At 45.9% G+C, this 22,453-nt stretch overlaps 1 protein-coding gene across 2 annotated transcripts in view; it reads left to right on the top strand.

Moving 5' to 3' along the window:
* The first annotated feature begins 267 nt into the window (after positions 1 to 267).
* Positions 268 to 22,453, top strand: part of SEL1L3 (SEL1L family member 3) — a 93,598-nt gene continuing 71,412 nt past the window's right edge. The window contains exons 1-2 of one of the 2 annotated variants that reach the window (XM_036227566.1): positions 268 to 510; positions 12,680 to 13,250. In XM_036227566.1, the coding sequence (XP_036083459.1) occupies positions 346 to 510; positions 12,680 to 13,250 (736 nt within the window). In that variant the 5' untranslated portion in view covers positions 268 to 345. The remainder of the gene's footprint in view (positions 511 to 12,679; positions 13,251 to 22,453) is intronic. The other variant, XM_036227567.1, reaches the window with a different exon arrangement.

Raw genomic sequence — 22,453 nt, 5'->3', positions numbered from 1 at the left:
GCGGCCACGGGGCGGGGCTGGGGTCGGTCCCCACCTGCGTGGGCGCCGGCTGCCCTGGGGGGTGGCAGCCAGCGGCGGGAGGGAGCGGCCGGGAGGCGGGCTGGGCAGGGAGCAGAGGGGAGGGAGGGGACGGGGACTGGGAGGAGGGGAGGAGCCGGCGCGCTGCTGGGGCTGCGGGGGCGGCGACGGCGGGAGCGGCGGTGGCGGCGGCGGGTCCGGCGGCGGCAGGTGGCCCCGCGCGCGGCGGCCGGCCCTGCCGGGGGCGGGCGGAAAGGTGGCGCCTCGGGCGGGGGCCGGTCCCTGCACCAGGTGACCTGTTCCGGCCCGAATCCGGGCGGCCTCGCCATGCAGCGGCGCGGCGCGGGGCTCGGGTGGCCGCGGCAGCAGCAGCAGCAACCCCCGCCGCCCGCGGTTGGCCCCCGGGCCGCAGCCATGGCCCCCCCGAGCGGCGGCGGCCCCCCGGGCCTCGGCTGCCGCCCTGCCTGCGCGCTGCTCCTGCTCTGCTACCTGGTGAGCGCCGGACCCTGCTCGGGTCTTCCTCTCCGCGCGGGGCTCCGGGGACGCGGGTGGGGGGCCTGGGACCTCCGCCACGCGGAACGGGCGCGGTGCTGCTAGTTTTCTCTGCCCTGGCCGCTGCGCCCCGGGCGCGCCTGGCACCTGGGATGGGTACCCGGGGCGCGGGGCGCGGAGAGCGGAGCGTGGACCGGACTTGCCGCGCTGCGCTCTCGCTTGTTTCCCTTCTTCTCCCTACCAGACTCGTTCCAGACCTGGGTCAGGTTCCCCTCGAGACCCGGCCTGACCCCACTTCACCTGGGAGCCTCGCTACCCCGCGTTCCTTCCCTACCCCGCCGCGCACGGCTCTCCAATCCCCTCCCTGCCCGTCCTGGGCTTCCCTTACGATCTTCTCGCCGCTCCTTTCCTCCTCCTGCCCAACTTCGCGAATGCCACTCGCCCCGACCCTCCTTATAGTTTCCACCCGGTCCTCCTGGCCCGGACTGTTTTCTGCCAATGCACTGGGCGATGAACCTCGCGTTTCCAGCGCTCTTCAACTCCTCCATGATCACTCCAGCCAAGTTGCGGATGCCAGAAAGAAATCTAGTTCTTTGTAACACACTTACCGCCAGAGTGGTGACTTTCGCTGCGTCTTGAACATTGTCATTTCTGAGAATACGTTTGGCTTATGCATGTCAGTTGCAATTTGCACGCTTCTTGGCTTCTGTTTTAGTCAACTAAATAGCTCTAACCTATTTTTCAAAACCAACTCATTTAAAATACCAGAGTAATTTAGACCCTCAGAAAAAGGTGGGGAAATATCCCTCGGTTGCTTTGATGGCTTTTCTTCTGCTTTGGATTCTCCTAAACAATGGTAAATTTACAGATGGTGACACCCTTCCTGTCCAGCCTACCTTATGTTCCAGGATCCTGCAGAGACCTTGAGTTATCTCGCCATATATTACTGTAAATAAATGAAATGGGAAATGCTGAATCATGAAACTGATGTAATAGGAAATTCACAGAATGCGAAAAAAAAAAATTGAGCAGTATCATTGTCCAGAATTCTTTTCATTTATGTGGCGTTGTCATTATTCGGAGTCTTTCTTCTTCTTAGAAGCTAAAAACTGCTTAGGAGATACTTGCAGGAATTAGAATTTGATTCCAAAGAAATTTGTCACTCAGCTCAAGTTTCTTTTAATACTCATAACTTCTTGGGTGTTTCATTTCTTGAAGCAAGAGGGTGTAAAAATGCAAATTGTATTTCTGCTTTTGCATCTACCTGTTGAGCAATCCATGCTTTTCTTCATATTTTAAAATCGCATAGAACCAAATTTTGTGGTTGGATTTACTTCGTATTTTCATAAGAAGTTGGCAGTTAACAGGAATGATTTTTTTTTTTCACCCAAGAGATATTATTATTTAATATTTATGCCACAGGGTTACAGCATACAGGCTCATAAATAAAACTGCCATGACAAATGACAGGATTTCAGTTTAAACAGATGATCCCTGTCCATAGGCGCTGGTTACCCACAGAGGGAGAAATGATGTAGTAGAGTATTGTGTGAAACAGCAATGTACCGGTGGTCTGGAAAGTTCCACGTGGAAACCCTAAAACCTGGCAAAAAGAGGCCACTTCTTGACAATTTCAAGAAATCAGAGTCACAGCAGCATAGCCTAGAGGCTGAGTGATCTGAGGAAAGAGAGACAGATGGTGGGGCAGGTATTATAGTTCCGTATGGACTAAGGGGGATTTAAGACAACAGGTCACAAAGAGGGGGACATGAGACCGTGGGTAGACTAGGTGAAGAGAGGAGGCAGGACTCTGAAAAGGGAGATTATAGGAAATAATGTGTGGGAAATAACTAGAGCATAGATGAATGTCTCTGCAGACAAGGACAGAATGGAATTTGGAACTGTCATGGAGAGGGAAATGTCAGTGCTTCCTGACCATGTCTGTTCCCTTCAGATGGGCTTCAGATAGGCTGCTGTAAAAGGACTTTGATAAGAATGGCATTTTGCACCTGAATGAGAATCTTTTGCAAAACCCAAGGAAGAAAAGTGTGATTTGGGAGGCGGGCTTCCACTGTCATTCTGAAGGTCTAGCCACTTACTAGGGATTTGCTCTAGAGACTTGTGCTACCTGAGATACTGCCAAAAGGTAAGGCTTCCTGACTTTAGAGAAGTTTAGTCTGCAAATTGGGGAAAATGTAAACATGTGCATGAAAAACATGAAACAACCAAGAAAAAATGCAAAATTGGATGTATTCTGCTCATTAGGGAATGCTTCCTGGAGGAGGTGATCAGTACAGGGAGGGAAGGTAGGTAGGTGGAGGGGAGAGATTGAGCAAAATAGGTAGGATCTCAGGAATGTAAACAGCAGAGGAAGAAGGCTATTCTGTAATTTGGAAGCCGTAGTAGTAGTAGTAGTAGTAGTAGTAGTAGTAGTAGTAGTAGTAAAGAAGAATAGTGCTAAATTGTTTACGTGCATTATCTAATATTAATCTTAGCAATGACCCTGTGAGGGAGGAGCTGTTGTGATCCCCATTCAGATAATGTAACTGATGCTCAGAGAGGTAGTAAGTTGCCCTGGGCCACATAGGTAGTCCAAGATTGAAACCCTAATCTACTTCCAGAGCTCCAGTTCTTAGCCATGCTAGTTTATTTGCCTTCTGGGCTTCATTGCTTGTAACCCATTCCCCTCATGCATAGATGTATGGGCCATTAGCAAAGCTCTTGCAATTAGCAACTACTGTACAATTGGCCAGGATGTGAGGTCATGTCTAAAGAAGCCTAAAATATACAAAGCAGGAAGCACAGGCCACAGAGTAGAGGCAGGATGTTAAAGAGGTAAAAAAAAAAAAAAAAAAGTAAAATTGGAAGATATTTGCCATTTGTGATGGAGAGGTAAAAGATCAGGTCTTTATATAGCCCAGGGGCAGTTGGCTGGCAGAGTTTAGCACTTGAGTTTGTATGAATCAGTGTCCAAGTGCAGAGCAGAGTGTGCCTAGGAATGCATTTCAAAGCCGATTGTCCGTGATTTGGGGACTAATTCCTGTTTTGTGTTATTCCCACTGATTTGCTTGTTCACAAGGGCTAGAGGTTGAAAGTGGCTTTCTGAACAGATGCTTTTCAGCCGCTACCCTCATGGGGAGCCTGCTTCCTGGAGCCAGGGTCCGGAGGCCATGGGCGCCCTCTCCATTGGCTGGGACGGAGTAACCTTCAGTAGTAGCCTAAGAACGAAACTGTGACTGTAGCTAGGATACTGCCAAAGCATGAATAATTGTGACGAGGCCTGAAAGATAAGTCATACAATGATGCCAAGCAGATTTCTGAAAAGATGGTCCCTGGCTCTGGCAGCTGTCAGAAAATTCTGAGGTCACCAAAGGTCAAGATGTAGAGAGCCTCCCCAGAGGGGGTGAGGTCCTTGGAAGCGAAAAGTAATGCGAGAGCTTCACTTGAGGTCACACTGGTGCCGAGTGGTGTGGTCCATGCAGGACTCGCTCTGCCCTACAGACCCCCTCGCCATTCTCTTACATCATTAACTCTTACCTTCCTCCAGTCTTGGCTAGAACAGCCCGAGGCTGCCCCAGCCCCATCTGTGACGATGACACTTGTAGAAGGCAATTGTGTCCATTCTGAACTCTAGTCTCAAAAGTGTAATTTTTTCTTAAATGAGAAGATAAATCTTATTCCGGCCAGTATTGACATCAGCTGTAGAGCTGAAATGTTCAGTGGACATTTACACCTGTTAGACAACCAGAGGACAGAGAACTAAGAGGACATCAACAGTGCAGATGTATGCTGGGGATCATTAGCAGATGGTGGCTGTGACAGAGCCTTGTACAGAATTCTCTCTGTAAGTGGCCTTTGGTTATCCCTCTAGAAGTATTCATTAATTCCTTACTCTGTGTGTGACTCAGGACCTGGAAGATCAAAACAAGGTAAAGAGGCCCACAGTTGTCTAGCTTGTGCAGGAGCGATTATGAATATTTAAAAACAGAGATCATCCTCAAACTTCATGGCAGCCAATAGCTTCCACATTCATCCTGGCCAGAGCTCTTAAAATCTCCCAAGTGATGATGTTTACCTCTTATCTTCTAGCCTTTCTATTCCTGCTGGTAAAAGTGTAGAAGCCACAAATTGGCTGAACAGAAGCAGCAGGAAGAAAGGTAGAAGAGAAGACATAAAGAACCCAGGTATTTCACGAAGAAGATGGATAGACTTGAGTAGAACATAAATACCCGAAAGTGGATTCGGTTACCTTGTTTATTGGCTCATCCCATTCCTCTGAGGGGCAGGAGGGCCCTGCAGCATGTGAGGCCTTGCCAAGGAGATTCTGATTTGGCAGCTCTTATTCATCTCCCATCCTCACCTGAAAAAGAGCTGGGGCGATGGCTCAGTGCTGTGTGTGTGTGTGCGTGCGTGGATAAGGTAACGTCTGCTCTCCCTGGACATAAGATGTAGTGTAGTGACCCGATAGAATTATAGCCATCCCCCACCCCCTTTCAAGGTGGGAGTGAGGGATGTCCTGAGACTCGCTCACCTGTGGGCAGTGGTGAAGCTACAGAGGTAGATGGGTGAGTTGAGGGCATCATTTGGGGTGTTTCTGGAAGATAAGAGGCACACCATCGCCGACTTCGGAGTTAGCAGATATGGGTTAGAACTTTGGTTCTGCTTTTGAGTAGTTGGTTGACTTCAAGCAAATTAATTACCCTCTCTGAATCTATTTCATTTCCTCAGCTGGAATTTTATGTTCCTCGTGGGGCTGTTGCGAAGATTAGGTTTGAAGGGAAAAGTTCTGTGAAGTTCTGTGTGAGAGGATGGGGTAAAAAATTGAATGGGAAAGACTGACTGTCCCAATTCCTGGCACACGGGAGGTACTCTCAAACATCAAACCAAACCAAACCACAGTTACCCTCGTATGATTTGAATTAAAGAAATAGCATATCAAATCACATTAGAGCGGGCAGAGGACCCAACACACTAGGCGTGTTGTGATGGTGTGTCCCCAGCCAGCTCTCAGGTTTGGGAATGTGTACTAGGAAACTAGGAAATGTTTCCCAAGGCATATATCTTGATTTTGAACTTCGTATTGACATTATTGTCCATTCTGCTTACTTGCATGCTTTGTTGACATAAACAGAATTTTTGCTTATTTCTAGTCAGCAGAAATTGAAAAAGTAGGCCTTGTAAGCCAATACAATTACCCTTTTGACCTATGGAAAGTTTGATCTAGCCAGTTTGGAGAGAAAGCCCTCATGAGCCAAATCTTTCTTAGGGGACCAATGGGGCAGAATAGGCAAGAGTGAGAAAAACAGCCAATTATTGCTTGCATATCAGACATACCCACTTACACATGTAAGTGTAAATGAATTTCCCATAGTGAGACCTGAATGATTTAAGATTTTCCAATCTCTCTCCCTTCCTGAAATAACAAGTGGATCATATAGAAAAAAATAAAAAAGCCAAGTTTTCTCAGCTCTTTAGAATAAAGGAGGGTTATTTGAAAAGAGTTTCTTATTGATTTTGTTTAAAGGAATCAGATGCAGTCATCCTGAAAGAAGTTTAGGCGGTATTGATAGATTTTTTTTTTTTTCTCCATCCAGAAGATGCATAAATTCATCTGCTCCTCGATTCCCAGGCCAAACCGAATGCATTTAGATCTCTAGTTTTGGGCCTTTTATCATGAGCACGCGTTCGCCGACCCATTTCGATACATACGCGTTATACAAAGACAAAGGAATCGGTGTTCTGTGACTGCATGTGACACTTGTCTTCGACCAGGGCTTACTTCTGGGAGAAACAGGTGTCTGGGGGCTCAGGCGTCTCTCAGAGCCCAGCTCCACTGTGTGTAGAGCAGATCAGAAGCTTCCGAGGTGGGGCGTCTATGTGGCTGTATGAGCGGCGTAATTTGAGAGGCACAGAAATGTCCCCTCACACCCCGAATATCTTGCTTACAGCTACAGTGCATTTGGCCTTTGCTTTTAAGGCATTATTTCCACCAGGCTGGCATAGAAATGCAGATAGATATGTGACATGACTGCAGTGTTTCGTCATTATCACATTAACGTGGATGAACTTGCCAGATGAACAGGAGTTCAACAGGGGGCGGAGGGATAGGACATGTAAAAAATGTACTTTGTATTTTTGGTGTGGAGAAATGGAAAAGTTCTAGAATGTAGGGCAGTTGTCTGAAAGGTTCAGAGGGACTGAATAGCTGGGAGAAGTCTACCCCACACGGGTAAGGTGGGTGCCAAGGTGCCACCTTCCCTGACCTCACTGTCCCCACCTCAAGGGGCCCAGTGAGATGTCAGAGGGAAAGGGCTCTTAGGAAAGAGGTTGATGAGAAAATAAAGTGTTGAGCCTTCCCCATCCCCGGCCCACCCTGAGAAAAAAGAACTTGTGAATGTCAGGAAATGATAGTGGGTACTCATGGCCGGATCAAGTCCTTTGGTTTATATGTGGGTGACCCAAGGGCTGTGGATCAGAGACCCGAAATGGACCACCAAAACACCTGGCAGAATGCCCATGCCCAGTAGTTTTATTTCAGCGAGAAACGCTTATCCAGATCGTACGATGTGTCAAGCTCTATCCTAAAAGCTGGAGGCGTAACAATGAATAAGACGTGGACTCTGACCTCATAGTTTCTACATAAAGGAACGTTTTGGTAATTTTTAGCTTATGTTAATGCAACATGGCATGTGAAAATACCTACGAAGGTTGGACACGTGTCATGCCTGTAGCTGAAACTCTTCAAGTTAATTGCCTTGTTTTCCTGGCAGGAAATAGCTTATAACCACACATATGACTTGAGCCAGGAAATCAGCTTCAGCTTAATCAATATTTAGAGTATGATGTGTTGCTAATCGGTGTTGGTTTTGTACACAACAGAGGTAGCCCCAGCTCATGGGGTAGCAGCTGCCCACTGGGCCTGCTCCAACCCACGAGACGCCAGCTTCCTTCATTGCATAGGTGCCCGAAAGACTGAAGATTTTAACCCTTTGAGGGATTTAGACCATGCTTCTAAAACTGCATACAGTAATTCTGAGATCCTTCTTGGGGCCACCACACTCCCATCACATTATGAAAACATTACCCAATCCCTGAAGTTGATTTTCTCTTGTGCCCTAGCTGTCACTCAAGCTTTTCCAACTTCTCAAATAATCTTCCTCAGTCCATGGAATTATATTTCTTTGCCCAGCTTAGCTCCAACTTCTCATTCTGCGTAGATCTTTCTTCAAAGAAACAATATCAAGATGTCAACACCACCACCAGGGCACCTTAGCAAAATAACAAATCAAGCTCTATCAACTATACATGTATAAAATTATGCCTAATTGGGTTATTCATCTCATTTTTCTTATATGATAGCACCTTAAAAAGGGATGTCTTCTGTCACTTTGTGTTTTTCAAAACTTTATCTGGAATAAAAGTTTGATGACCGGAAACAGTGGTGGGCAAACGATGGTCCATAGGGCAATCCAGCCAGCTGCCTGCTTTTGTAAATAAACACAATTGTACTGGAGGACAGTCATATTTATTCGCTCTTGAGTTGTCTGTGGCTGGTCTCTTGATAGCACAACAGAGATGGGTAGTTGTGATGGACACTGAGTAGCCTACAAATCTAAAATATTTACCATGTGGTCCTTTTTCCCAGGGAAAGTCTGCTGACCTCAAATCTAGAATAGCGCCATTCAGTAGAAAGACGATGTGAGCCACAAATGTAATTTCAGATTTTCTAGTAGCGACATCAAAAAAGTAAACAAAGAAGTGGAATTAATTTTAGTAATATGTTTTATCTAACGCATTGTATCCTAATATCACTATGACATGTACTCAGCATGAAAATTATTGAGATCATTTTACATCCCTTTTTTATATTGTCTTTGAAGTCCAGTGTATATTTTACACTTAAAGCACACCTCAGTTCGAACTGGCCACGCTGAGTGCTTACTGTGGCTTGTGGTTGCTGGAGTGGATCGCATACTTCTAGAACTCATGAACTTTGAATTTACTTTTACCATGTTTTGGAGCTGGTGAAAATAAAATAAACTTCATGTAAGTATATGGAGATCCTTTTTAAAACGATTTCAAGGGAAGGCCCCGGAGAAGGCATGCCATCAGGTGTCCTCTACCTTTTTCATTCTCATCTGTCACCAGTGATCTCTGCGATGACAAGCCTGAGATCTGGAAAGTTGTGGTTGGTCAAGCAAAACTGAAGCCACGCTCAGCGCACTGCGCTTATCAAGGCAGAAAAGCGGGCTGGTGTGTTTTCAGCAACAGGGTGTGAAATAATGAACGTGATTATTATTAACTGCACTTTGCAATGAAATCTAGTGAAATCAAGTAGCCTTTCCCCCAGCATTCTGTTATAAAGAGGCTTTAGCCAGAGTTCCTAGCATCGGCAATAAAAATGTGATAAAAAATAAAAAATCAAAGTGGAGAACCGGACTTAACGTGAGTTGGTAAGGTATACCGTACCTGAAAAGAATGAGGAAGAGGTTTGAAGTCATTCTTTGAAAAGAACACAATGTGATATTTAATATCCCACAGCATGCCCTGGACTCTGCTCCCTATCGTTTCATTAACTAAGCAAATGTTTCCTTTCGTCGAACCAAGTGAAGGGAGCGTCAGGTGTGTTGAGAATGAGGCGTGCCAGCCACCCATGGGCCACTGTTCTGGTCCAGCTTCCTTCAGCACCCGCTTCTCTGGCTTCGGCTGGACTCTGGTGTGGGCGTAACCAGCTCGACTCCCATTTCGAGAAGGGGGCCACATCTTGGCACGCGTGGCCGAACGAATAAACCGCCGCTTGTGGGCAAATGCTGCGTGTCTCTCTATCCTTGCGAAAGCGGCATTCCGCCCGGAGTTCTCAGGCTGCTGTGAAGTGGCAGCCCTTGGGTGTTGCTGCCGTGCACGGCGGGGTGGAGAACGGGGCAGAGGGAGTGAGGAAAGGGAGCCGGGCGTCTGGGCCCGCCTCTGCTCCGCCGGCTGAGGTTAGAGTCGGTCTCCTCTTGGTTGATGTTTCCTCATCCAGAACATGGGGTGAGCTGGCTCATCACCGACGGCTCATTTGCTCTAACATGCTCTACTTCTAATTGTAAGATTATTTCTATTTTTGTTTCCCCCCTGTAATTTGGAAGTATAAATGAGGACATAAAATAATTACACCTCTCCCTATGGGGGTGGACAGTTTGGACTGTACCCTTCCTCTCTCTCTGTTTCTTCCCATGACTAATCAAAGGGAATGGCCAGCCCCTCTCCTAGTCTCTCTCTGTAATATGGAGAAGCTACATTTTCCATTTTCATTTTTTAAGACTGATGCTTCCCTCCCCGCCTCCATTTTTGGGAAATTTGTGCAGATCTTTCTCTTACTCTCTCTTCCTCCTCCATATGAACAATCAATGCTCTGTGTACTCAAACAGTCTGTATATATATATATTTTAAAAAACAAACAAACAAACAAACAAACAAAAACTTAAATGGTACTTCTGAGCCTGCTTTAAAAAACAAAACGTTGAAGATCATCCCATTATCTGTACATGAAAATTTCCCTCGTTTCAATAGCTGTGTCTTACTCCATGAGCAGATGTATTATAATTAATCTAACCAGCTCTTTTGACAGGAAGTTAGGTTTTCCATCTTTTGCTATTACAAACAGTGCTGCAGTGAGAAGCTGTACTTACAACATTTTGTACAAATTTGAGTATATTTGTAGGAGAAAATCCTAGAAGAGGAATTATTGGGCCAGAGAGTGGGTGCATTTATACTTTTGATAGATATTGCCTAATTGGGGTCCATAGAGATCATTCCCACCAGCACTAATAATAGGCCATGCTTCCCTACACTCCAGCCAGTGTGATGCCTTACTGGGCTTTTTGATCTCTGTGACTACTCGGTTAAAAATGGCATCTCTGTGTACTTTCAATTTGCATTTCTCTTACTAAGAGTGAGAATTTACTTATCAAAGAACTATGTCGTTTGCTCATTTTTCTTGATTGTCAGCTTTGTTTCTAATTGACTGTCAGCGCTTTAAAATGGAAACACCATTCCCCTTTACAGAAACCTTTATTGATTCTTTGCTATCAACGGAATAAAAGCCCACATTCCTTAGGCAGGGACTCAGTGTCCTCCAGAGCCTGGCACTGCCTTTCTTTTATCAACTTTATATCCCCATGTCCTTTGTGTATGCAATGCCTCCCCCACCCTCATCCATTCTCCAGCCAAACCGAGCTACGTGCTGGTCCCTCAACCCCCTACCTTCTTGTCTCTACTTAAGCTGTTCACACCACTCACAGTGTTTCCCCTTTGCTTCTCTACCTAAGGAACATCTCTTCATCCCTCAAAGCCCAGAGGTAGTAGCATTCCTTCCATGACACCTGTCTGAGACGCCCCGGTCAGAGTTACTCTCACCTGGAGCTGCGCCGCTTTCGGGCTGGTTTAGACTTTGGAACATGGGCCACATTCTGCCGTGTGTCACTGCCCTTTGTAAACATGATTCCTGTCCTAGCCACCTTGGCCCCTCCTACAGCCCTAAACCAGAAGTGAAGAAAGGGGTCCCTGTTTCTTCCTTCTTTGGAGAAGACCACGGCGACCTTTTGTTCAACACTGTGATAGAAATATTCATTGCATAAAAACTTACCATTTTAACCATGTTTCAAGTGTCCGATTCAGAGACAGTCGGTACATTCACATTGTTGTGCAGCCATCACCACCGTCCATCTCCAGAACTCTTCATCCTGCAAAACTGAAACTCTGTGCCTCTCAAACGATAACTCCTCTGCCTCCTCTTCCTCCAGCCCCTGGAAGCCGCCATTTTACCACCTGTCTCTATGAATCTGACTCCTCTAGGGACCTCATACAAGTAGAATCACACAGTATTTATTCTTTCGTGACTGGCTTATTTAATTTAGCATAATGTCCTTAAAGTTCATCCAATTATAGCACGTGTCAGAGTTTCCTTCCTTTGTAAAGCTGAATACTATTCCATTGTGTGTATGTACCATATTTTGTTTATCCATGCATCCGTTGATAGACTTTGGGTTGTTTCTATCTGTTATCTATTACGAATGACACATGGGTATATGTCTAGAAACATACCTCTTTGAGTCCCACTTTTAACTTTTTGGACTATATGCCGAGAAGTGGAATTGCTGGATCATGTGGTAATTCTGTGTTCAATGTTTTGAGGAAACTGTTTTCCACAACGGCTGCACTATTTTACATTCCCACCAGCAATGTGCAGCGTTCCAGTTTCTCTACATCCTTTCCAACGCTTGTTATTTTGCTTGTTTATTTTTTTTTAATAGCCGCAGTCATGGGTCTGAAGTGGTCCAAAGTAGCCTTTTTGCACTTGTGTTTTGGATGCCCGAACACAATGCCGAAAGTCTGATTTAGAAGAGCTCTCTCATCACCCATAAATCAGCACCTCGTGCTCCTAACAGTGCCTTGATTTTATGACCAAACTTACCAGATTTCTCCTGAAAGGAATGTCCGCACTGAGAGGCCTCGGCCATTTAGAGAACTAGATCAGTAAACGGGGAGCTAAAATCTTTCTTGGCCCGCGTAGTACCATCCGTGGTGAAGGAACCAGACAACCAAGTCTGTGGTCCAAGCTTGCCCGTGTGCAATTTGGAGCAATGGAAACCTCCTGCCGGTGCATCCATCATGCGTACTTGTCCTGGCTCAGAATTTACAGGAGGAAAAGAGGCCGGGCTGGTGTCCCTGTCCTGTCCCCTCTCTGGTGTACTTTGAGCTCTTCTCCCACCCTTTGATTTGGCTGCATCTCTCTAGCATTTGAAGTCAGGACAATAGTTTGGAAATGCCTGAAGCTGGATTGTCTCTTTTCACTCTAAGGCAGATTCACTGTGACTGAATGTGTTTTGAACTAGCTCCTCCATTTGGAAACCAACTCTGGAATGACTGCCACGTAGTTTGAAAGTCACATTTTGATCAGCAGATGCTACTGAGTCTGGGGAGAGAGTTTCCTGTGGCCTAATCTTCATTTGTGTTTGTGTGTGTTGGGTTTTCTCCAATTGTTCAGTAGTGGCTTTGACATCTTTTATCTTCCACATTCGTTGCTTTCTGTAGATGGATATTTTCTATCCCAGGAAAATCATGACTCGCATATCTGTCAATATGATAATTTTTAAACTTTCTGTATTTCCTTTTTCCCCCTTTTCAGAATTTTGTGCCATCTTTGGGCCGGCAGACTTCCCTAACGACATTGGTGATACCCGAGGCTAAGCAGAGCGTGGCTTACGAAGACTTTATTTATTTTACCGTCTTTGAAGGAAATGTTCGCAACATTTCTGAAGTCTCGGTTGAGTATTTATGCTCTCAGCCTTGTATAGTGAATTTGGAAGCCGTTGTTTCATCTGAGTTCAGAAGTAGCATTCCCGTCTACAAAAAAAGGTGGAAGAATGAGAAACATCTCCACACCAGCAGGACGCATCTAGTACATGTGAAATTTCCAAGCATCATGGTTTACAGAGATGATTATTTCATCAGACACTCCATTTCCGTGTCCGTGGTCGTACTCCGTGCCTGGATTACTCACGGATATAGTGGTGGAGACATGAATGTTAAATGGGAGGAAAACTCGCTACACACCGTAGCGAAGAATTTTACTCTGCTGAAGACAGTCCCGCCTTTTGAACGCCCTTTCAAAGACCATCAAGTGTGCCTTGAGTGGAACATGGATTATATTTGGAACCTTCGGGCAAACAAGATTCCCCAGTGTCCTTTTGAAAATGGTAGGTCATTTGCCTTGCTAGGGACCTAGTTCTCATTTCTTCAGGTAGTCCGTGTCGTAAGAGAATGGCGAGAGAAAATTCTTATATTCTCGGTGGGGAAGACGAGGAAAATGGGGCCTGTGATTTTGGACTTTGGGGATGAAAAGGGATATAAAAAGGTGAAGAGGGGAGAAAGAGTAGGAGAGAATAGGACTTAAGATGTAAGTGAGAGGGATAAAGGGGCCATGGCCACAGGACCTCGAGAGGTTTGATTCTGCTCGGAGTTGGAAAGGAGCCTTAATGCCGCTGAAACAAGGATTGGCAAAATCTTCCTCCTCTCTTTCCTCAAAAATCCCTCCACTGTCAGCTAGTTTCAGGGAAGCAATGGCTTTTCAGCCAAGCAGACCTGGGTTCCATCTGGGCTCTGCCACTTTCCTTCTGCCTGTGTAACTTTGGAACTCGCAGAGCCCCCGTTTTCTTGTCTGTAAAATGGGGACAAGGAAGAACGGTTTCCTCAGAGCAGTGTCGTGAGAATTAAATGAGACGTAATTTGCTTAGCATATAATCAGCGCTGAGTAAAAAGTAGCCCTGAGGATGATAGAGTCCGAACTCTCCATTTTATCCTAAATACCACATGGTCACAGCCACTGAGGGATCCATACGGGAGGCTCCCATGCCCTTTAAAGCCTCTCTTAAGCACCGGGCTTGGAGCTCTCTGGCTACGCACACTTAGGAAAAGGGGTCGGAAGTTCTCTCCAGTGGTGTGAGGGGCACCTAGCTATGTGGATGCCAAGCACCTGGCCCTCTTCTCCCTACCCAGCAACAGGGAGCCAACCTGGACACCACCCAGATCCAGTAGCATTTCCCAAAGTGTGGCCCTAGGGACAGACTGCAACAGAATCACCCAGAACTCTTGTTGCAAATGCAAATTCCCAGGCCCCATTCATTTATCTATTCAGTCAGGATCTGTGGGGCAGGGCCCTTGAATCAGCATTTATACATTCCCATGACTCTGACGTAGCCATAAGAACATCTAGACCAGGGGTAGAGCTGGTGGGACTTTGATCTAGAGTTACGGTGGCTGGGCACCCAGGCAGGCTTGGCGGGTGGAGGAAATCAATGAGCCTGTGACAGCATGCCCTTCCCTGGGACACTTCTGACACCTGTCTTCAGGAGGACTGGTTTGGGGCAAGGTGACTTAAGGATGCAGCAAAAACGATTGCAGTGAGTGTTTCCTGGGATCACCCCAAAACAGCCTCGCATACAAGGAAAACTTAAAGGCCTGTGCAACTATATAGTAAAGCTGGTCAGAGGCCACTTGCCATAGAACCAACACATTTGGCATTAAAAACATATCTTTATTTTGAAATGATTATAGATTTACAGGAAGTTGCAAAAATGGTAGCAAGTCCGGTGTATCTTTCCCCCAACTTCCCATAATGGCCATAATAGTTGTACAGTATCAAAACCAGGAAACTGATGTGGATCTAATAGCATTAACCATGCTACAGACTTTATTTGGATTCCACCAGTTTTTACATTCATTACATTCACTTTGTGTGTGAGTGTGTGTGTGTGTGTGTGTGTGTGTGTGTGTGTAGTTCTATACAGTTTTATTCTACATTTTGTTTTAATAGCCTTATTCTGTGCGGGACTTATTTCATGTGTGTGTGGTGCTTTAAGTAAGAGGTATGTATGAAAAGGAGGCACATTCCTTTTGTGTGTGTCTGTGTGTGTGCATCGAGGGTAGGGTGGGTGGTAATTAAATGTCTGAAATCGAGCTGCATGCATTTCGATGATCAGTGTGCATCCCTCTTCCAGGCAGAGCCCCATGCTAGCATCCGCTTGCGATGCCTTCCACGGGGGGACCTAATTTGCTGAGGAAAAGGAAGCATGGGGCACACACAACCACAGTTTTGCTTTGCTTTCGATTTTGTCAGGGCTTAATGATTCCATTTTACGTTTGGCAAATCGCATATTTCTCGTTGAAGAATGACTGAATTGCATGCTGGAAGTCTTCAAATGAAGTCACTTACGGACTGGCTGAGTTCTTAGGGCACCTGAATGTACCCTTAAAATGTGGTATGTCTTTTCTTTCTTTTGTTGTTTTTTCCCAGATTCACAGGGCTCAGGTTTTTCTCCTCACCTTCTTCAGATTATTACTTTTGGGCTGAAAACCAATCTAACACGAGCAGAACGCAGAGGAAAACCTTTTCTAAGAGTCAAAGTCACTGAAAAGAGGGGGGGAGCTCCGTGCACCCTCAAACCAGCTCTGCTTGCACGGCTATGATTGGTTCACCAGTTCACCATAAAAGGGGAGCATTTCCTCTCCCCCTCTTTAAAAGATGCATCAAAAGAGTGTCCGCGGCAGCCCCGTGGAAGGTGTCCGCAACCTGTGTTCTGACATTGGCTGTGCAGTGGAAGGCGGCCAGGCCTCTGGCTTGTTCTTAGCAGGGACTTCTTTCTTCGGCTCTTGATGAACAAGAGTCAAGTCAGAACAACAAGATGGCATTAGGGAGCCGCAGGGGTGCCTTTCATATCTGGTCACAGCCTACACAGCCAGCGCCAGTGCGGGCTGCGGGGGGGACGTTTTCTGTGTCAAGTGCCTGGTGTCCTGTGAGGGCTCTGTCTCTGAACTGAAGTACCGCCTGACTTGCTTTCATTTTCTTTTTCCTTTGTAAAAAGAGAGCGAGCCAAAGTCCCCGTGCACAGACATTTCTGCGAGGACGGCTGGAGTCCCGTGCACCAAAGGCCGAGCTTAGGCTCCCGAGGCGAGGGCCGCGGGTGCCCACGCACACGCCTCTGCGGCTCGTCTCCTCCCCCAGCACCCACGCCTGGCCAGGCTGGCCATCTGATTTTCAGTCGAGATGCAGCAGACTTTTGTCCTGCCCTGCTGAGTAAAGCTACCCGGGGTCAGATGTGGGCAGCCTCTCAGGATACTCGTGTGCCCAGGCTCCATACCTGCTCCTGCTGCCACAGGAGGCCAGGAACACCACGCCCGTGGCTCCACTTATGATAGTCTATTTTCTTGGGGAGGGGACCAGGCCTCAGCTGTTGTCCCTTACCAGTCACACGTGTGTCTGACTCATGCGTGAACTCATGAGATAAAGAAATCGGCCCTCGGGGCCAGGTGCTCTAGGCCCGCTGGACTTCTCTTCCTGTCATGTCCTATTGTGACAGGTCAGCCGGTCCCGCTGCCCCGATCTCCAGACCATATCACGTAGCCAGTTGCTTCTCGCCATGTGGGTTGCTGTCATCCTGGTCTCAGCCACATCGATGGATCCCTGTCTGGACTCTGGCCACAGCTTGCAGATGGCTGCCCAGCTTTGCCCTCATTCCTGACACAGCAACCAATGCAAGCAGGCCCATCGGCTCCTGCGAGCGGTTCCTCCCGCCGCAGCTACTAAAGGTCAACCCTCGTCCCTAATCGTGGCCTGTGGACTCTGTCCCTGTGCCCTTCCGGCCTCTTCTCCTGCCATGCTCCCCTTGCCCACCTGTTACAGCCACATAGGCCTGCTTGCTTCTTTCCCCTTGAACATACCGAATTCATCCCCAGTTTGGGACCTTCGCGTACTGCTCCCTCCACCTCAGCTGCTCCTCCCCAGGTTACCTACCTGGCTTGCTCCCTTTACCTCATTCAAAACCTCTGTACAAATGTCATCTCATCAGCGACAACGTCCCTGACCAGCTTATTTAATACAGCAGCCTCACCCCTGCCCAGCCCAATCCCATCATTGTCACCTTCATTTTCCTACATAGCCTTATAGCCACCAGACATTGACTTTAAATATACTTAATTGCCACTTTGCCCATCGAGAGTCTTCCTGTTAGAATGCGGGCTCCATAAGGCCTGGGTCCCGGCTCGTTTTGTTCCGGTGCCTGGCGCAGTGCCTGCGTGTGGCAGGTGTGCTGTGATTTGTCGATCGAGTGATGAGATGGAGTGATGAATGCTCTCGGCCTAGGGGCAAGGACCTTTTCCTCTTATGCGTGCGTGTGGCCATCAGACGGTGGCGGCATCCTCACACTCTTCAATGCCACATTAGGGAGCATGTGGGGGTATGGGCGTGCCTGCCTTGGGGCTCGCACACACCTACACTACTGCTTCCCGGGCAGACCCGTTTGGCGGTCAAGGCTGCAGCCTCCCCGTCAGCGATCCTCCTTTGCAACCACGTGTGAGCTCACCTTCGCCCCGTGCACCTGCCCTCCTACTTTGCATTTGATTAGTTTGATTTCTTATCCCTATGCCTTGGCTAAAGCAGTTCCTTTTACCTGGGATGCCTGCTTTCCCTGACGCCCCCCCCCCAACCCCCACTACTCCCCCCCCCCCCCGCCACCTGCTATGTCTTCCTGGCAAAATTACACCCATATTTCCACCCTTCTCTCACTCAATCCCTGAAGCTTTTCTCTTTATCTTTTTTCTTTTTGATCCCCACAATTAGAAATGAACTCTATCCTCTGTTGTTACCCACCACCCTACATGATGTGGGTCATGTTCGATTCGATTAAAGTTTGCTTGTGCACCTATTATTGTACCAATTTATTTTCTAAGCCTGCAGGCTTGCAGATGCAGACAGGATCCCTTCCTCTCTTTAGGTGCTTACGTGGAAGGTAAACACAGCTACCAATAGGGATAGTTACTTCCTGTTACTGATCGCTCACTATGTGCCAGGCACTGTGTTAAATGCTTTAGGTGAGTATCTGATTTAGACCTGCCCAGTGCTCTACTGTCATATTTACAGAGGAGGAAACTGACCCAGAGAGGTAGAGTGATTTGTCTCAGGTCACACAGCTATTCGCAATGGAACTGGAATTTGAATCCAGGTAGTTTGGTTCCCAAATGCCACACTCAGTCATCAGTCTGTACTGCTGGGTGATGTCACGGAACTGGTTATTCAAGTCAATCATTCACTGAAAAATCTTTTGATAGGTTTTCGTGTGGTAGGTGTGTTGTGAGGCTTCTTCACAGAGGAGATGACATTTGAACAGAGACTTGAAGGATGAGTTTTCAAAGTCAGAAAGGAATGGAAGGAAGGGCATCCAGGTAGAAGGGAAAGTGTGAGCCACACAGAGGAGGAGATGCAGCCTGGCGGGGAGAATGGCGATGAGTCTGCATCCCTTGATGTTAGGGATGGCAGATAGGTTTCGTTTGTACACCAACTGGGAGTGATTGGATGTGGCTACTTAGAGCATGTTGTTTTGTGCCTGGGGAGAAAGTACCATGTGGATTGATTACCAATGGCTGGCACAGGATGGGAATGTGGAGTAGAAGCCCTCGAGCTGGGTGTTTGTTCATGGAGAAGCTCGAGTATAGATGGGCAATTCAGGAAAAAGGACTGGAAAGGCAGGTTGGAGCTATGCCAAGGTGTAGTAAACATACTGCCCTAATGTCTACCTTATGTGAACATTTTTCTAATCTTTCCTTTTAGTTTAGAAACTGGGGAACATGGAAGTTTCCCTCTTTTCCATTCTCTTTTCCTTTCACTAAAAACATATTCTCATCTTCAGATACATTGGATTGGAATAATGATTTCTTATAACAAAATTCCATTACAACAAAGTAATAGATTAAGTCAAATATTGCAGCTGGACTTTACCTGTCTCTGAAAATATCGGTTTATGCAGCAGGACTATTCAAGTCAGTGATGTGATGATACTTTCTGTAATCATAAGAACTATATACTTGGTACTTTTAGGAAAAAAAAAAAGGCTTAGTTCCTCTTTTTTCCTAGTTAATCACAATAGTCTGAAATTTTTAGTAATGACACTAATGAATGCTTTGTATCTGCATTGCCCTTTACAATGTTCAAAACACCTGTTCCACGCACATTGTCTCATTTAATCCTTATAATATTCCCATGGGAAAGAGTATTATTCTCGTCTTTTCTTCACCAAGAGGAAAGCCAGGCTCGTGGTGCTTGTTTAACTGGAGTCTACGCTTCCTGATTCCTTCGACTTTGCTATGCCGCCTCTCTGAAATATGCTAATACAGCCCTAACCAGGTTCTAAATTAGGAAGAATACTCTTTTTTTAGGTTGAATTTTTACCGATGTGAATCATTCTGTTTTCCTCACCCACTGGACTTTGTCTCTTTAAAGCGAATTGAGCATCCGTGGAGGCGCAGGCTCCCTCTCCCTGCCTGCATAGAAATGCTCAAAGATGTTTTGTCTTTTAGCCAAAACAGTAATACATGGACCTGGTAAAAAAAAAAAAAAATTTAGATGGTGTGAAAGGGTTTGAGGGAAGAGTAAGTTCCCACCCAGCTCAATTTTCTAGTCCTAGTCCTGGAGGCCAACTCAATAACAATAGTTTCTTGTGTCTCCTCCTGGAAATGTTTTCTGCACGTGTAAGCGTTGAGGTGATAGCCCCTTCTCTTTGTATACACGTGGGGAGAATACTATAAATTCTGCCCCACGCTCATTAACGGTACAGCAGAGACTTTTCTGTACTAGTACGTGCTGCACAACCTCACTCTTTTCTAGCATTCCATTGCCCGGTGGTCCATAATTTATTTAACTCGTCTCCTGCTGCTGATCACGTGCGTCGGTTCTAGTCTTTTACCATTAGCAACAAGGGTTCACCAAACATCCTGGACACGTGTCTTTGTGCAAACATATAAGTCTGTTTGGAGGATAAATTACTAGGAATGGAATTTTTTCTTAAGACTTCTAGTAGTTAATATTCCACAGACTTTCTTAGTCACTCACTTCCCCGCCTGGTATCTTTTGGGGGGAAGTTCTGACCTAAATCATACTTGCTTGAAAGTAGAAGTCCTGTTCTCAGGCTTCAGCGTTAAGGAAAATTAAACACTGAGTCACTGCTGCTTTTTTAATGTCTTGTGTTTGGAAAGCATTATTGAGTTACCTGTGCTCTAGCTCTACTTCTCCAGGTGGAAAACCTTAGCTTCTTTTCCTAAAGGTTCTGCTTACAGGTTTGTAGTCACAATTATTCACTGCGATGAGATTATCTCTAACTTCACAAATGGGCCAAGGATCTCAGCTGTGTTATCGTGAGGCATTTGAGGCACATCCTGAGTAGGCGTTTGTTACTTGGAAATGGGACCTTCCCCAGAGAAGGTGTCTGTGTCAGGGCTCTGATCACTCAGCCAAAGTGGACAATGAGCTATGGGACCCTCCCAGCCACCCCACTGAGGGATGATATTCGAAATACTTAACAACCAGGAAGAGGTAGGGACCTGCCAGTCTCCCCCGGCACTAGCCCTAGTGCTGAAGCAGGGCAGTGCTGAGGCCGTGGAAGTTAAAGGCAGCATCAGTCATCTAACCAATATGGACATATTCCAGGTTTTAACCACCAGTGTGGCTGTCTAGGGACAGGCTGGCTGAACATCGGCCCTACTTCTGTCAGGAGGACTTGTGAAGTGTGATGTGGTTTAACACAGAGCCCATTGGTCTGCAGCGGGAGACTGGGTCTGAGTCAAATGTGGGTCTCTTATTTGCTGTACAACCTTCAACAAGACACTCAAACTTTTATTGTCTCCAAATGAAGGACTTTACATCCTATAATACCTAGCGCCTCTTCTTGCTCTAAAATTGGAGGAAATAAATAAGCAAAACGATCAAGGGGGTGGGTTCCAAACCTGAACTGTATTTCTGACAATTTACGTTTATTTCATAATGATGCCTAAGTTTCAGGGGGAAAAAAAAAAGGAATTGATTTAGGGTAAGGATCTGAAAGAAGATAGACTATTATTTGGCTTAGGCAGCATGGGGCATGTTACAGAATTGTGCAAAGTGTTGAGTCAAGGAGAGGTTCAAATCCTGACCAGGCCACAATGATATTCATTTGTTCATTAATTTATTCACTTACTTGCAAAATGCTTCTGGAACTTTTATCAAGTATTGGGCTCTGTTCTGAGCTCTGAGAAGGGAATAATGAAGTAATGTCCCTTCTGTTTTGGATCTTACATTCTAGAGAAAATTGGGCAAGCCACTTCACCCCTTTACATCTAAGTTTTTCTGTCTGTTTATTCTTTCATGGTAAATAACACTAGAGCTGTTACTCTCCATTCTGTGAGGACCATCACTAAGTAATTACAGCCCTCCAAGTGGCCACAGTCAGTTATTGGAAAATAAGCCTATATGTTTTTTTCTGGGCTAGATGAATTCTTAAATCCTTTCCTGCTATAAAATTTCATTCTTATTAATTATTTATAATTAACTGGAAAAACAATATAACCCTGAGGGAAAATTACAATGGAACTCCAAATCATGAAGCTATTGAAACTACAGATTTTACCAAAAAAAAAAACAAAACAAAAAACCCACAGTCGCTTTGGTTTTGTTGGACACAAAAGGTATGTGTTCTCATACAATGACTTTAGATCTTTGGGTCTTAGATTTTCCCTCCACTGTCTTTTGCTGCAAATTCTCCTGTTTAACCCACTTCGCTTTGATCCTGGGATAAAGGAGAGGCTCATCAACACTTACTTTTAACTCCTTTCACTTTGGAACCCTCCTCTGTGAAGCCTCCTTTTAGTGGAATCTGGTAGGGCAGAATCACATCCCACTCATTTTGATAAATGCTTCTACTACACACTAGATAACTCAATAGCCATCAGTAACAGAAGGCCACCTGGGGTCTAACATGGCCATCTGGTCTTTTCTGTGCCACTCGACACGAGGGAAGCCAAACTAAGCTTGGGCCGATATCAAACTCTGGGTAATTTTTTTTTCTCCCAGATTCCAAAGATACCCTTGCAGCATTTCTATTTCTAAATCCCTCTCCCTACCCTCATCACAGACCAGCAAGGCCAGCGTGTCCAAACTGAGCTTAAATTGTAAAGAAAAAGTTCGTCATGTTTCTGTTGAAAGTGATAACTCCACTGTTTTGGGCTTCCAAATGTATCTCTACATAATAAAACTAATAATAAAGTGGGCACTGAGGAAAATTTGACTTATTTAATTCATAATCATAATGTGTATATATATATGTATATATACACACATATATTGTATGCATACACACACACAGAAGTCTGAGGTTATGAAAACTTTGCTCTTATAATTTCCGACTTATAATGAACCAGAGGTACTGCTTTCTATGGTAAAACATAAGAGTGGAGGAATTTAGCGTCCCAGGCTGCGACTCCCATAATTTGTGCTCATATTGGCATTTAGAAACTTGCACAGAAATCAACTCTTTTCTCTCTGGGAGGCCCAGGGAAATAGATTGCTGCCACTATTTAATCACGGACCTTTAAACCAAGG

Source organism: Rousettus aegyptiacus, unplaced genomic scaffold (genome assembly GCF_014176215.1).
Source record: "Rousettus aegyptiacus isolate mRouAeg1 unplaced genomic scaffold, mRouAeg1.p scaffold_m13_p_10, whole genome shotgun sequence".
NCBI lineage: Eukaryota > Metazoa > Chordata > Mammalia > Chiroptera > Pteropodidae > Rousettus > Rousettus aegyptiacus.
This window is presented reverse-complemented; position numbering and strand designations above follow the sequence as displayed.